At 43.3% G+C, this 17,298-nt stretch overlaps 1 protein-coding gene across 1 annotated transcript; it reads left to right on the forward strand.

Moving 5' to 3' along the window:
- Positions 1–26: 26 nt before the first annotated feature.
- On the forward strand, positions 27–17,278 carry BBOF1 (basal body orientation factor 1). Its single transcript, XM_090033654.1, has 11 exons — positions 27–158; positions 340–589; positions 2,226–2,291; positions 3,023–3,166; positions 4,944–5,024; positions 5,393–5,463; positions 5,910–6,054; positions 6,511–7,004; positions 10,116–10,220; positions 11,520–11,594; positions 16,708–17,278. The coding sequence occupies exons 1-11, from the start codon at positions 127–129 to the stop codon at positions 16,826–16,828; spliced, it is 1,584 nt and encodes a 527-aa protein (XP_089889780.1). The 5' UTR covers positions 27–126; the 3' UTR covers positions 16,829–17,278.
- The last annotated feature ends 20 nt before the right edge of the window (positions 17,279–17,298 follow it).

Genomic DNA, 17,298 nt, shown 5'->3' on the forward strand with positions numbered 1-17,298 from the left:
GGTCAGTGACGTCGCCGGCCCGCAACGCTTCGTCGCCATAGCAACGCGTCGCGGCTCGGCGCTGCTCCCTGGGTGCAGAGAGGACGGCCCCGCGCGGGGGCTTCCCGTCGGCTGCGGGGTGGCAGGATGCCGAAAGGGAAGGGTGCGAAGCGGGGCAGGTAACCAGGGAAATGGGGGGCAGGTAACCAAGGCAACAGAAGGGAGGGGACGGGGCACTAACCAGGGGAAGGGGGGGCAGGTAACCAGGGCAACAGGGCCAGGTGCATGGGGGCAGGAAAGCCGAGTGGTGGGGGTGCGGGACGAGGGAGCGCACTTTCCCGCCTCTGCTTGTTCCCACAGAGCGAAGAAGGGGACCCCGGGGGAGGTGAAGGTGGACAGGGAGTCGGAGGCTGATCGGGCCAAGGCCAGCGCAGCGCTATGGGAGGCCCGGCTGGAAGTGACGGAGATCTCCCGGGCCGAGTACCGCGAGGCCTCCCGCCTGTTGGCCAAAAAAAACGAGGACCTGGCCTGGCAGCAGCGCCGGGTGGAGAAGGACACGGTGGAGGTGATCAGCTTCCTCAAGAAGCAAGACGTGGAGAAAGACAAGCAGGTGCGCGCAGGGCTCTGGGCAGCCCTGGGCAACATGCTGCATCGACTCCCTGCCCCCCTAAGGCTGATCATTCTGACGTCCAGTAGTCTCATGGGTGAACATACAGCAGGGTCAGAAGGAGCTGCTGACTCCACTGCAGCCCCTGCAAATGTGTTGGCCAGAGGTCCCATCTCTCATGGCACACTCATGATTCTTCCCACAACACAGAGTTTTTTGTAGCACCCAGTGGGATAAGCCAAAGGTAACCTAGATAGTAACGGTCAAGGTACACCTCAGGCAGTCTGCACCTGCTCCAAGGAGCTATGTCAGTGTCAGGTACTGGGGGTAAGGTGCAGCACTTTACCAACCCCACTCTGCTTTCAGCCAGTGCTGCTGGCAGATGTGATGAGCTGAGCATATTTGAAATAAGACACCTGTTATAGATACCTTCTGTAGCTTTCTTTGGATCATTTCCATTGTGGCCCATTGCAATGAAGTAGTTCTCAAAAGTGACTGCATGGGCACAGAAGCCATTGCAAACAATGCTAAGTAGTCAAGAGAAGCCCTTTAAATATGAATAAGTTTCCTAAAGAAATGCAGAGGACTCCAGAGTTGTCTTCAGGCTAACACAGCTATACCTGTTAATAGGATTGCCTCCTTTTATAAACCTGGAATACCAAGCCCCTTCTGCCACCTGCAGGCCATATTTCAAATACATGGAGTCAAAAGTAGGTACACAAATTTGCTGTTAAGAGCAGGAGTGGTACATCACTGTGTAGCATTGCACAGGGATCCACTAATATCAGTTACAGCAGAAGGTTTTTTCTGTTCTCTTCAGGAAATGTTATGTGGTTGTTACAGCAACAATTATTATCTGGATCTAAGATCAGCAACTCCAAACATCCAATTCAAAAGACTAGAGGACAGATTTTGAGAGTCTCTGCTTCCCCTTGTACCCATAGTGCCCTGTATCCTAAATTCCCTCAACAAAGAATCAGTATAGGGTCAATACACAGGTTCCACACTGTCTCCCTTACTGCTGTCATTTGCTTCATCCAGAGCTCTTTCACTTCAATCTTACTGTTCCTTGTTTTGATCCAAGTAGCCAGCCAAAAATGTGGGTTCCTGCAAATTTTTCCAGTTAGGAGAATGTGATGACAGTTGCTGTTCATTTCCAAAAAATGTACAAAAGCAGATGTTTCCTTGAATAAAGGAGGAATCAAATAATAGGAGACAGTTTCCTTGCTTAACATCTCCAAGCTCTGTCTCAGGGGTTCATTTTGGGTCATGTGGCTGTGTCTGTTTTTCTGCTTCCTTTTTTCATCTGCTTCTGTATTTTTTTTGTTTGTCTCTCATAGACACATACCCCTACCCAAAACAACATATAATAAATCCCTCCACCCATTTAATTTGTGAGAAGCTTCCTAGGTATCTTTGTTATGTGTCTTGGTTTTGGTCTGAAGTCCTTGATTGTTTTGTACGTTTAATCCAACTGAAGAGTGTCTGTTTAACCTAACCTCTGACACTATACATAAAGGAGCTTTTTTATTGTGTTACCTTTTCCTTGGTACAATCCCATAAAGTGGTTTTAGGAGACAAAAGCAAATGGGGAGAGTTTTATCTGTGATGATGATTCCTTGATTTTTATCTTCTACAGATTGATAAACTGAAGCAGCAGCTAACTGATTTGAAGCAGCAAGCCCAAGAAGAGAGTGAGAAGCTGGTGTGTGAACATTTTCCCCTAAGCACATTGGCTCTCACAACAGGCTGAGCACTGGTTTTGATCTGAGGATGATAAACAAGTTAGATGAAGATATATTAAAGGATTTGAGGTAAAACACCTTTCATGAAAAGGTGTTCAAAAAGGAAGTGCAGGGGCTATACCAGGGCTTCCTAACTGGTAGCATCTTTGTAATAGATATTAGCAATAATACCCAGAAAGAGAGGGATGTGGGTAGCGACAGAACAGAAACCTTCCTCATTTCCAGCAAAATAAGAATTAATTGATTTCTGTTCTGGTTTTCCCTTGTTGATAGCCCAAGCCCATCGCTGGGTAGATTTTCAGTCCATTACAATGAGAAGTTATTGTTTACCAGACTGCATCTACCCACAAACCCTGACTACAGAAGTCTGATAATCCACATCTTAAATTAAAAAATTGCATGAAGAGAGGTCCTAAAGGAGCCTCAAATTCGAAGCAGCAGAGAACAGGCAGCAAACTGGCTTGTTATTAAAAGACAGCTCTAAACCTAACATTATTTTCTAAGCTCTCTATTTTGTTGATACTGTTCAACTTATTTTTTTATTTTCCTTCTCATTATAATTCCACGTAGTTTTAAACTTTGCACATCAGGTTGGTGCTAGCCCTTCATTTTCATTGGTTGTCTGTTTCTTGCTGATGGGTTGCCCTAGCTTTGTCTTGTTCTTCTTTTACTGAGAACCTTTTATCTGCAGACAGAATATTACTCCAATCAGTTAAAAGAACTGGAAGAAAGATTCCACAAAAAGGCCAGAGAGATCAGTTTAATTCAAGGAGAATTGAAAGTTATAAGGGAATTTCGCAAGAAGAAAGCACATATGGAGAAAGAATTAGAAGATGTAAGTTTGCCATAAATGTTAACTTTAGATGGTTTCATGACATCCCATACAAAAAAAAGCTCAATAAAGATTGCTCATTCATCACTATAACATGTGCAAGTCCTAAACACATACTCCTTAGAACTTCGATTGTAATGCTTTATGTAGAATTGATTCTGCCACTTTAACAGGGTGGGGACTGGCTGACAGGAACAGAATATAAGATACAAATAGATTATATGTTCAACCGTGGTGCTCAATGTCTTTAGCCCCTCAAGCTGGATGAAGAGTGTAGGGCTGGTCTACAGGTCAGATTATCCCTGTGGGTTTGATCCGCAGGCCTGATCCAGTGGGCTGTCAGTATGCAGCATCAGTCTGTGTGCAGTCTGACAAGCCAGCATCATCCTGGGTACCAAATCTGTCCGCATTGTGACCCTATGCAGGAAATCAACCCTGTGTACCAATCAACCCTGGCTGCAGCCTAAGTGTGCATTGGCATAATCAGGTACATGACATGGGGCCATATCATCTGGCTAAAGGGCTCCACACAGGCCTAGAGATTTGGCAAAAGGGGAGGGATGGCAGCATTAATTGCCATGGCTCTGGGAGCAATTAATGCTGATACTGCTCTCCTGCCATCAAATTTCTGGGCTTGTGAGATGTCTCACAGGTCAGATTACATGCTCTGCAGGTCAAAGGTTGAACATCACTGTGTTAGACTTTTCCATAAGCTGAGAAAACTGGTAGGTCAGCAAGGTACAAGTTCCAGAGCTTGTTGGGTGGGCTATAAAAACTCATAAGTACCCTTGAACTAGAAAAAATATTTTATTTCTTAGACTTGGCTGGTTAAAACATATTTATTTTCAGCTTCAGCTGGGTGGCTTCTTCAGCATCCCCTGCTACCAGTACAAAAGTGGACAAATTGCTATGAAACATCTAGTTAGCCTCAGTGCTGGGGACAAATATAGCAAGTGTTCAAATCAGAGAGTCAGATCCAAGCATAATTAATTATAATATATTGTACAACATACATCAGACCCATAGTTGTGGGGAGGGGGGTTGCATAGATCTCAAAGCATGTCACAAGGTAAGTTTGCATTGCCATTAGTTGATTCAGATATATCTGTACAAGGCAAGGACTCCAGGGCCTGCTGCTACGTGTTCTCCTCAGGGATATATGCGGGGAACCCAGTGTTTGGGCTATAAATAACATAGGTTTATAAATGTTACTTAATAGATTTTACAGTAACCAGTGCTGCCACAAGTGGAATACAAAGGTAGTATCATCAAGTAAGTCACTTAGTTTGTACAGTCTTCAGGGCAGGGACTGTCTTTTGAGATATATTTGTATAGCACCCAGAGGCCCTGATCTATAACTGAAGTACCACAGTACAAATAATAAAAGCATTTTTTAAAGTAAGATATGAAATACATTCTTATGTACTGATTTCTGGGCTTTGGATATAAATGACCAATTGAGTGGGAGGAGTTTAACCAAAACTAGGAAGAGTTCTGTGCTGTGTTCTGGATATTTATTAACAGATAATGGAGAATATGTTAAAGAAGCTTGCCAGTGATGTGAAAATATAAGAGCAGGTAAACTATGGAAAAGAAATAAAAATACAGCATAATTCAAAAGATGTTCGGTAGTTAGTAACAGAAATTATGCAAGGATCTGACAACAAAGTGGACAGTAAAAGAAAGAAAGGGAAGACCTTTTTAGTAAATTTCATTTACATTTTTATGTAGAAGGCTGAAAGACTACACCTTTGTTAAAGGTTTTTCTTTTAAATCCTAGATAAAAGAAAGTATGCAGATTTCAAACAGGGAACATCAGGAGATAATTGGAAGGCTAGAAAAGAAGTTTCTTGAGGAAAAGGTATACTTCCTTTGATTAAAGCAATATGAATTTGTCTCTTGGCTCAGACTTTTGTAGCTTTGGCCATTCTTTGATGAGAGTTTTATGATCCTTCACATCTCTCAAAATATGATGAGATAATTTAGGAACTGGCAACAGTTTTCCAGAGAAAGAAATAAAGCGTCAGAATCCCTGAGAGATCATATCACCACCACTCTTTCCCTACTCTCACATGGAGCAAGGGGGATTCAGGGCTTCAGACTAGTCACCACTCACTGCTCCTAGGACACAGGCTTGTGCCAGGGGCCATTTAATCCCAATTTCAGAAAACTGCTATGTGTGTGATTGTAGCAGTGACAAGGGTTTAAGTCTGTATTTCTCCCTTTCAGCAAAGACTAGAAAGAGATGCTGAGAAGAGGATAGTAATTCTGGCAGAGAGAGCCCACCATGAGGCAATTATGTAAGAGCCACTTGCTTTCTTTGTTCCCCAGTTACAAAGAGAAGTCACAGAGCCACTGCAACACTTTTTCTTAGAAATAACTGCCCTTCTTCCTTAGAAGTAACTGCCATGCTGCCCACATCACAGTACTGAGCAGGGCCGGGGGGGGGGCAGTTGAGGGGAGGGGTACAAAATGGTAAAGGATCTTTTGGACTTTAAAACAGTCACCATCACCACCCTGACATACCTATATAAGTATGTGACTTAGCAATGTCTCAGTGATACTCTCATGATCCCCCCCCTTGTCTTGTCTACTCCCAGTGGTGGAAGAAAAGCTATATCACTTGACACAGCCTAAAAAGAGTTCATGAACTAATTTTAATCTTGAATTAGGACATTGAAGTGTTGATGTTAATACATGAAGAACAAAATAAATTTGAGGAAAATTCTTTGTTTCCTTTGTTCAGGCAGTTGAACAGCACTGGAAGAGCTGTGTTCAAGGAGAATGTTCGTCTTCACGAGGCTCTTGCTTACCACCTGAAGGAGTCAGAAGAGCTACAAAAAATCAAGAAGCAGCTGGAGGAGGACAAGGCTCTTCTCTTGCAGGAGAAGGTTCCTGGTCTGGTTTCTAATTTTATTTCAGGCTCCCCCAGAAAGAACCCCTTGAAATCCAAGCCTGGATAGAGATTCTAGTTCACTGGCACTAACATCTTCCCCATCAGACACTTCCACAATTTAAGGGAGTTGAAAGTTGTGTGAAGAAATAACAGGCTCTTATTCTGTTCTGCCAATTGTGAAGGGGAAGGAGAAAAGGTTTCCTATGGTGCCCTCTCTGGGCAGTTCCATGTGCTGTAAGTATGCAATGGCAAGTGTTCAGTTAAGACAGTCTTCCACTTGCATCTCTCATAAGCAGAGTCCAGGGCCCAGATTACTACTTGCTTTCCAGTGTGTGATGGCACCAGAGTATCTACCATGCTGATGTAAATCATGTGCTGCCACTGTCAGAAGAAATCTAAGTGTTTGGGGTGACTAAGATAAAAATCCAAATACTTTTCTCTTGTTCTTTAGGAAACAAATGATAGTTTGGTTCAGGAAAAGATCCTGCAAATAACTCAGCAGAAAGCCCAGATCCAGGATTTGCAGCACAAGGTAGAGAAGCTGGAGACAGCCCTACATCACATGACCAGAGAGTTTGAAACAGAAATTCAGAAAACACAGCATCAGGCCTTAGTGGAGAACCAAGCAGGTATGGTCGAGGTTAACAAGCTGCAGCAACTGCTGGAGATGAAGGATCGGGAGATGAACCGAGTGAAAAAACTGGCCAAGAACATCTTGGATGAAAGGACTGAGGTGGAAAGGTTCTTCCTAGAAGCTCTGGAACAGGTGAAGCATGAGATCATAACCAGCAGGAAGCGTTGCAGGCAGTTGGCCCAGGCTGCCTATCAGAGGAAAATGATGGCGGCATTTGCAGGGAAAGAAGAGTACCCTAACATCAGAACATTTAAGAGCCACCTCAACAGCACAAATTACATGTACAGTGATCCATGGAAGGCAGAAAAATGGTACATGGACTGAAACAATAGAAACCATTTTGCCCATTCCCCTGGTTCACAGGAATTGAACCTAACAAATCCTGCATTTGTGCAGGAGGTTGGATTAGAAGACCTTCAAGGTCCCTTCCAACCCTTCTATAGGTCTGAGCCTAAAAAATTTATATGCAATAATCTTACCCAGATTAGGAATATTTAAGGAGGCTGCTATAGTTGTAAGGAGGGAAGATGTTCAGCAAGGATACTGCAGATTCCATAGGACAGGTATGGAAGTGTCAGGACTGCTGCATCTCTGAAAAACACAAAAGAAAGGAGAGATTCAGGGCAATAGTACATTAATAGCCCCAGATACTAAAGTCCTCTGGCTTCATAGGGCAGGGTTACCCACACATTTTTGAAGAGTGAACACTTAATAGTAAGTACCTGGATCTGCAACTGATTCTTTTCTCGATCTAATGGAGGGACCAGTATGCAGAAAGGTAGGACCAAGGCTTTCCTTAGCTAGACTTAAAGTGGGATCCATTGCCAGACCCTGGCAGGCCAGCAATAGCCAGCAAAAGTACAATAAAAGGTAGAAAATTGTGAGTGTCTCTTGTGAGAGGTATGAACTATTGACAAGTACTTATATAAAACAGTTTCCAAATTTTCCATGCTTCCTTCTCAGTATTTGATATATAAATCTTTGTGCTGTATTGCTTTTCTGGGTTACAAGTTCCTTCCTTGGTTATAATTAAATTCTCAGTTTTCCCTGTAATTCATGCTACCTGGTTAAGACTGGATGCGGAAGATGCCTGGCTCTGTAGCTTCCTTAAACTTAGAGGCAAGAGAAAAGACACTACAATACTTGCTCCTGCATTTGCTGACTGAACTGAGGTGTGGATTCTCTGTTTCCAGCCAGTAGAACAAGCAGCTTTATGTGATGTGGCAGGCCTTCTTAATTTTCTTCATAGGCATTATTTGCCTTAGTGTGGTTGTATATAGTCCAGTATGTTTCCAGACATATTGGAATACTAATCTCCTAACCATATCAGATAAGGTGACATGGAATTACATGCCTGGATCAATGTAAAGTTCCATATATTATATAGTTAAAGTAGTATCAAGCCATAGAATAAGTACTGTATGAACAGTGAAGTACAAACTTCTCCCACATGATGCTACTAGAGTGCCCCAAACCTTTTCTTAGCTATTTGAAAACCAAAGAGAAGTTTTGTCTCTATAACTCATTTACCATAGTCCTTGGTAATATTTCTGATGGTTAATTAATGCCACTTTTGATTTGGAAACCTGTCACCTAGAAAAAGGCCAAGTCGTTTCAATCAAGCTATCACTTTTTTCTATTACTATCCTGGATCAAATTCAAAATGATAAGCTAGACATAGGGCTCTGTATATTTCACAACTCTGTGGCTGCAGAATTTGATGTGGAATTTGGTCTTTGCTATGTAATAGAACTTCAGAACATAAGACTTCCTTCTACAAATAATGCATATCTAGCCTTCTTGCTTATGCAGACATTTTTGCAAATGTGTCCAGAGTAAAACCAATGTAGTAATGTCTTCTTGAGTCTGCAGTTAGTTTGGAAGAATAGCTCTGGGAGGGATTGACTTATTCATTCCAATGGCGCACTAACCTGAAAAGGACAGTTAAAATACCAACATTATTTATTTTCCTGCTGATAATGGTAACAGAAACTTCCAATTAATGTCCAGTCTCTTGTGCCTCTCATGTCAAAAGTTCCAATTTCATCCTTCCCCTTACAAAACCTCCAGCTTCCCTTTGATTTCTACAATGCAGTTCTACATAGTCTAGACAAAAAATTTAGATATATCAAAAACAGAAAATGTGGCAAATCTTATGAAATAAATGTAATATAATGTCAAAGATAGTAATGCCCAAGTTATTCTACTGATTTTTTTTGTACTTTTAAATCTGTTTAACTAAACAACTTGTTTAAAAGTGCTATAGGATTATGAAAATTTCCATTACATTGCAGGCAAATATAAGTGCTTTGTCTGAAAATTTAGGTCAAGCATGCTGCAGATTAATTGACAAGCAAAGGCTCTATATCTCATTCCTGGTTAAAAGCTCTGTTTTATGTGTAGCAGTGGGCAGAAAAAGTAAACAAAATGTTAAAATGCATAAAGAATGAGGGGGGAAGTAACACAATATTCTATAATGTAATCAGTGGTGTGCTGTCTTCTGGACTGCTGTGTTTAGTTTTGGGCACCCAATCTCACAGAAATACAGCAGAAATAGCAGGAGTTCAAAAAGATACAAGTGATTAGAGATCTGGAGAGACTTCCACACACAAATGAGGGAAAAGACTGAGGTTGTTTGTTTTAAAGTAAAGATAAACAAGGGGGGATTTGAGAGAGGTAAATAGTATGATGAATAATGATAGAAAGTAAATTATGTGCTCATTTTACCTTGCTATAATATTAGACCAAGGGGAAAGGTGACATGCTTAACACTGATTAAAAAAAGGCTTTCTTACACAGAATGTACAATATGAAACTCACTGCTACGAAGTATAATTAAAATGAATAATTTAATAGGATTAACAAAGCCTTAGAATTATATGTGGATAATGAAAACATCTACAGTTACAGTGGTGAGTAAAAACACACACTCACACAGATAAGATGCAAACTCTTGGGCTTCAGAATTTAAGTCTAATTTATGAGGACTTCAAAGGAACTGTCCTCCAGAGTCTGGCATTTCATAGCTGACTACTATGGGATTTTTTGCCCATTTTCAAAAGCATCCTATACTGGCCACTATCAGAGAAAGGATACCAGACAAGGTCTGATCTAAGGTGGCAACTGCTGCTGTGTTCCTGAACCATTGTCCCACCCTACCAATTTAGAGAATGAAGGACATTGGAAGTTGGGAAGATTGATTAAGCAGTCCATCTCCTAACAGTCCAAGATTATGTTCTGTGCCTACATATCATTGAGCAGCTGAGGGACATTTAAAAAAATGCAGGGATTTCACAATGAGGATTGAAAATCCCCTTTTTATGTGTGCAGAAATTGCAGGATATGTCATGGGTATTACTAAGGGCTTTCCTTTGTTTGGTTTTTTTTTCCTAATAGCATTTATCTTCTCTTGAATTTTGCAGGACAGATACCCAGTTAGAGAAGGTCGATATCAGTGAGTTGACCTGGGAACAGAAGGAATGTGTTCTGAGGGCACTGTTTGCAAAAATTAATGCCTTGAATCAACGGTAATGCTCTATTTCTTTAAGAGCTGACTGCAGAGATCTCCTGTTATGGAATCCAGAATGGGATAGTGATAGATCTAGAGTGGAGGAATCCAAGAAAATTCAGAATCTAGCCTATATAGTTATCATGCAGTTTGTGGCAGAGTTATTTTTGTTCAATTTGGAAAAGAGGCCTTCCTAATTTTGGTCTGACTAGGTTGATCTATTTGTATATCAGCATTAGTGTCTCTGAAGAGAAAAAAAATAGCTATACTAGTCAAGAGGTTAAAGAATCCATTTAGACCAATATAATGGAATTAATTTTATTTACAGTGGTCAACTAGTAACTAGGGTTGTTTTTTTTAGCAAGCAATTTAAATAATTTGTACAGATAATTACAAAAGTGTCCCATCGACAAAATGAAGTATGTTCTGGATTTATAAGTACAAAAACCTGAGGAAAATGCATATACAAACTCTTAAATTTAAATTCACATAACTTTCACACAGGTGTGCATGTGTGTACACAATTGTATGTACAATATGAGGATGTTAGGGCTGGCATAGGAATAAAATTCTCATTCTTAGAGCTCATTTCTTGAAATACTTAGCCACATTATTATATCAATGAAGATTAATTGTGTGCATATTTAATGTAGGTAGTGACTATGCATATTGTTTCAGATATCATATATTTCATGTTTATCTCATTTGGGGAGACACTGTATTCTATGCAATTTCTCATGCTTTATTGACACATCTGCTAATTAGAAAACCAGAAACTCTCATTTTTGGCTTATTTCGTGTTGTTTTAGACTAAAATCAGTTTAAAATTATATATATGTGAGAGAAACAAATATCTGTTCCAGGGAGCGGGAGAAGAATGAATTTAGTGAGCTAATTGTTTAGTCAGTTTCTAACTTCAGTGACTGTAACTCAAGTGTTCACAGCTGCTAAGCAGTGGAGATAATCCAGCGTCTATAAATAGGAGTTGGAACAGCTATCCCTATATGCCTGTGATTCGAACTGGGCAGCAAAACAGAAGCTGCTGCACTTCGACCCTGAACTCTGCATGTAACTCTCTTTTCTACCTGAGCTCTCATTCACTTCTTACTAAGGGGGAAATCTTCATCAGCAAAACATATTATGATAGTTTAGATTTAATTTAGTGAAGTACACAGGACACTGCAGTGGCACAAATGCCTTGGCAGCAGATCAGGACACTTGTTGCTATTTGTGTTAGAGAGATGACTGTGGAATAGAAGCTTCTTAGCACAGGCCATGCTTAACTAAGATGTCTCATGTTTTTGTTTCTTCCTCACAGAAAAGGCAAACAAGTTTTGGTCCCTTTGGCTCCAGCTGCTGTTATTACTAGTGCTGGAAAAAGAGACAAGGCTGGGTAAAATGCTACATTTTTTAATCACTCTATCTAGGTACTCCTTTGTCTGAGCACCTCCCCTTCCCCTCCCCCCCGAGATGCAAACCACAATATAACAACAAGCTCTCGCTCTTAGCTTGATATAAAAACATTTGATTAGAGTGAAGGTTTATGTTGGTGAGTCTGCATGTAGACATTGCTGAAAGTCAAAGAAATTAATTTTGCTTCCTTCCTGCATTGGAGTTGTGGCTATCAAGTTTGGATGTCGTTGCTATCTATGTCACCAGGTATGTTGTGACAGGGTGGAGTTTCATAGATTTCATAGATTTCATAGACATTTGAGCTGGAAGGGACCCCAGAGGATCATCACATCCAGCCCCCTGCCCCAGGGGCACGAAGTCAGCAGGGATCATAGGATCCCAGCAAGATAACCATCCAAATATGTCTTGAAGGCGTTCAAAGTGGATGCTTGAACCACCTCCAGCGGCAGTCTATTCCAAACCTTGGGGGCTCTGACAGTGAAGAAGTTCTTTCTTATGTCCAGCCTGAATCGGTCACAGTGGAGTTTGTGACTGTTTGATCTTGTCACCCGTTGGGGGGGTTCTGGTGAACAGACGTTCCCCCAGATCCTGGTGAGCACTCCTGATAAACTTATAGGTGGCCACCAGATCACGCCTGAGCCTGCACTTTTCCAGGCTGAATAGCCCCATTGCTCTCAGCCTCTCATCATAAGGTCTATTTTCCTGACCTCTGATCATGTGTGTGGCTCTCCTCTGCACCCTGTCAAGCTTCTCCACATCCTTTTTGAATTGTGGAGCCCAAAACTGGACACAGTGCTCCAGCTGTGGCCTCACCAAGGCTGAGTACAGCAGGAGAATGACGTCCTGGGATCTGCTTGAGAAGCATCTATGGATGCAAGCCAGTGTTTTGCTCGCTTTACTAGCTGCAGCATCACACTGAAGGCTCATGTTCATCTTGTGGTCAACCATGACCCCCTAAGTCCCTTTCATCTGTAGTGCTAACCAGCGTAGCACTACCGAGCCTATAAGCATGGTGCAGGTTTTTCCTCCCAAGGTGGAGAACCTTGAATTTTTCGGTGTTGAACACCATCAGGTTCTCATCTGTGCATTTCTTGAGTCTGTCCAGATCTGCCTGGATCACCCTCCTATCCTCAGATGTGGATGCTTTACCCCAGAGTTTGGTGTCCTTGGTGAACTTGGCCAGTCCGCTTCTGACACCAATGTCCACATCATTGATGAAGATGTTAAACGGTATAGGCCCTAGGACAGAGCCTTGTGGGACCCCACTGGTCACAGTGCACCAAGACAATTGGCTTCCATTGACCACCACCCTGTGGGTCCTACCGCGGAGTCAATTCCCCAGCCAGCGGATCATGGTGACATCAAGGCCGCAGTTAGCCAGTTTAGCCAAGAGGTGATCATGGGATACCAGATTGAAGGCTTTTCTAAAGTTGAGGTATACGACATCAATCTCTTCCCCCTTGTCCAGGTGATAGGTCACCTGGTCATAAAAGGAAATGAGATTGGTCAAGCAAGACTTACCCGCAACAAACCCATGCTGGGTATCCCTCAGGATACTGCCTTTAGCTAGTTTGTTAAGGATGGCCTCCTTGAAAATCTTTTCCAAGACCTTCCCCAGGATAGAGGTAAGGCTGATGGGCCTGTAGTTTTCCGGATCTACTTTCCTCCCTTTCTTGAAGATAGGCACAACATTGGCCCTCTTCCAATTATCAGGCACTTCACCAGAGCACCAAGAACTCTCAAAGATGCATGCCAGGGGCTAAACTATGATGCTCGCCAACTCCCTGAGTACACTTGGGTGTAGCCCATCAGGGCCGGCTGACTTGAAGGTATCCAGCCTGTCAAGGTGTTCCTTCATGAGGTCAGCTTCGATGAAGGGCAAGGAATCTCCCTCACCCAGGCAGCCCTGACCCATAGTGGGCAGGGCCGTCCCATGGACCTAGTGAAAAACTGAACCAAAGTACCCATTTACCAAGTTTGCTTTTTCCTGGGCGTCAGTTGTCAGTTGGCCCACCTGGTTTAGCAGGGGTCCAGTGTTGCCCTTGTTTTTCCTCCAACTCCCCCCATATCTAAAAAAAGACTTTATTTTCCTTGATATTTGTAACTAGCTGGAGTTCCGTCACAGCCTTGGCTTTCCTGATTTGCTCTCTGCAAGTCCGGACTAAAACAGAGTATTCCTCCTTGGTGACGGTTCCAGTCCTCTGTCCTTTGTAGGTCTTCCTTTTAAGACACACGAGGTCCACCAGTTCCCTGGAGAGCCAAGGGGACTGCTCTGCCCTTTTGCTGCCTTTCCTCCAAGACGGGATGGACTTTGCTTTCCTGAAGTCAAGGACTTCTGTATTACTGACTGACTTGCCAGCTTTACGGCAGATGGTGAAGGTGATCAGTTCATGATCACTATCACCCAGCTTCCCTTCAATTGTTAGGTTGCTAATTAGGTCATCCCCAGTTGCCAATATGAGGTTGAGCAGTGCTTTACCAGTCTTGTTGGCCCATAGACTTCCTGCATCAGATAGAGGTCATCCACACATGAGGGAAAGCTTTGCGACCACTTGGATTTGGCCAAGCACTCCTCCCACGAGATGTTTGGGTAGTTAAAGTCTCCCATGACAACCATACACTGGGATTGTATGGCCTCAGCCAATTTTCTGGCGAACTCCTGGTGAAGGTCTTGACTTTGGGTAGGGGGTCTGTAGTAGACCCCCACCATAGTATCCCCTGCACCATGTTCTCCATGGATTTTAACCCAGAGGGTCTCAAGTCATCCACCGGGGGTGCCAGTGTCAGCTTGCAGGGACGCGTAGCTTTCCTTGACGTAGAAAGTTACACCCCTGCCCCTTTTGTCCACTCGATCCCTCCTGTACAGGGTATAGCCATCTATACCCATAGTCCAGTCATAGGTGGAGTCCTACCAGGTCTCCGTTATCCCTATGACATCATAGTTATTTGCATTTAGCAGGAGAACAAATTCCTCCTGTTTATTCCCCAGGCTCCTGGCATTTGTGTATAAACACGCAAGTGTCCCCTTAGGGGCCCTTGCCTTGCCTACATTTTGTTCCAGGGCTGGAGTGGGATCCCTTATATGCCTTGGTCTGCTGGCTTTGCAAGGGCCACTCAGTGGGCCGGCAGTGGCAGTAGTCCCCTCATCCTCTGGCAGGCTTAGTTTAAAGCCCGGTGGAGCAGGTCAGCCAGTCTAGCTAAGAGCCTCCTTCCCAATGGAGAGAGGTGGAGGCCATCTCTTCCCAACAGCTCACTGCCTCTCTCTCCAAAGAGTGGACTGTGGTCATGGAAGCCAAAGCCTCCTGATGACACCAGTGCTGCAGTCTTTGGTTGACTACTTGGATCCTCCTCTCCCTCCTCAGCCCATAGCCTGAGACTGGGAGGATCGAAGAAAACACCACCTGTGCCGCCAGACCCTTTAGCCCCGCACCTGAATCCCTGTAGCGCTCCATGACCTGGCTAGGAGCACTCCGAGCCGTGTCACTGGTGTCCACATGGATGAGGAGCATAGGATAGTGGTCTGTGGGCTAGAGGAGTTTAAGGATCTTCTCTGCAATGTTACGGATGCGGGCCCCCGGGAAGCAACAAACTTCCTGGGCTAAGGGTTCGGGGTGGCAGATTGCCCCCAGTCCCCCTCAGGATGGAGTCTCCCACAGCAAACACTTTGCATTTGGTCTTGGGGAGAGTGGGGACGGTAGCTACAGTGTCCTTTGTGTTGCTTGCAGGAGCTGGCAATTCAGCAGGCTCTGCTGGGGCTGCAAGAGGCTCGTTCCTGTTGCAAAGCTCCAGCGGGGCAGGGGCCTTGGTGTGGTGGGCCCTGGGGCCCTTGACCACCTTGGTTCAACCCCATGGCTGGACAGAAGGGGAAGTCCCCAGGTCCTCCCTTGTCCTGGAGGGAGACCATGGTCTACCCTCTGCCTCCCGGGGGAGAAGGGCCTGGCAGTAGGAGTCTGTCTCCTGCTCACAGTCCCTGACTGACGAGTTCAGTCTTCTAGTTGGTTAAAAGGACACTCTAGTCAAAGCACCTCAGGGCAGGAGCCTTGTTTTATTTAAATGTATAAAACCCACATCTCTGATGCTCTTGATACATATACAAAATTCTCCTTCCTCTCACTTTCTCTGTTCAGCATTACTGCTGGAAGTGTGAAAAAAGGACCAATTCCTATTGCATTTGGAGCCTAGTTTTCATAGATTCAGGCACGATACAACCATACACCTGGTTGTATTATTTACCACGGCAAGTAGGTACCAATTTATCATTGGCATGTGACAAAATGGGTGTCTTGTGTATTAGCGCAGAGCACTTTGAGTATGCAAGTTGTTGTACACCACAGTTCCCTGGAACTTACAATTTCATATTGATGGATACCACACAGCCAGGTACAATTCAGAGAAGCAGTGACTTATTTCCTTTAAGCCAGACCTCTTTCACTTTGCAAGGAAAGGCAGTAGCTTCTTGAAGCAAGGAAGGGTGTGAGGTTCAATTGTGGGGATCGGCGTTGAAGAAAACAGAAAAAAGTAGGAAATGAAAGTGAATTTACACAAGACGCTTAATGCACAGACTAATTCTATTGCACATTAGTGTGGTGGGCAAACCCCATGCTGAGTGCTAATGTGCATTAGATTGTGTCTAATGTGCAGTAGCATCACAAAAAACAAATAAACCCCTCAAAAATGTTCATCTAATGTGCATTAAGTTAGTACTAGTCATTATAGGTACTAAACTTAATGTGCTGTAATTATAGCACATTAATGAACATGTAGACACACCCAGACAGACCAAACCATTTAGGCGAATGACTTGGAGATGCAGGAAAGAAATTGCTTCTCTAGGCAAAATAGAGCCTTGATAATAAAGCTGTTTTCACCATGGGAAGAAACTGATTTTAGATTTTGTAAATGAAAGGATGGGATTTGTTAAGAGCTTTAATGTAATGAGCTAACACAGGAGTCAAATCAACTATCCTGAGTAAGAAAGGGAACTGAAGTGATTCAGAATAAATGTACACCTTATCAGAGGCATTGATCCACAAGCCAGTAAAGGTGTATAAGACTGTCATTGCTGACTCATCTGCTGTGCTTTACTGTTGCAGCCCAGAGAACACTGCTTCCAGCCAGACCTTCATTACACAGCAGGCTCCACTGTCAGAGTCCACCTCTCATGCAACAGCCCTTCCAGATATTCGAATGGTAACAGCACAGAAGGGAGAGTAGAGCATCACATGCTAAAAGAACAAGCCATCAGAACCATCACAGCTGTTGCCTGACATTAATTTTCTTCTGGGACTTCTCTTATGCAATTGGAGTGATGCTGAGGCTGAGATTGTATCCTGATTCTCTTATAGTGTCGGTTTGACTGCTTCTCTGAATCCAACCTGAAAGGTCACTGTAAGTTTATAAAGTGTTTTTCCCCTTTTTAAAATAAAACTTTTTTTATTTTTCCTCTGGCCCAAGGTTTGTTGGTAGTTAGGATTACCTCAGGCTCCTGCTACAGAGTTTAAGGTAAAAGCTGTGATACCACAATATAGGGCATGCCATTATTTTTTGAAGATGGTATCTTTCTATTCTGGAATAAATGCATTTGTATAAGCCTAAAGAGCTTTTGGAATAAAGTGATATGTATAGGAACCAGTTGAAGGGCCTTCCTTGCAGTACTGAGCTGTGTAAAACTTGGGTCCAGGCAG

Source organism: Crocodylus siamensis, chromosome 2, assembly GCF_052110815.1.
Source record: "Crocodylus siamensis isolate JL-2025a chromosome 2, ASM5211081v1, whole genome shotgun sequence".
Classification (NCBI taxonomy): Eukaryota; Metazoa; Chordata; order Crocodylia; family Crocodylidae; genus Crocodylus; species Crocodylus siamensis.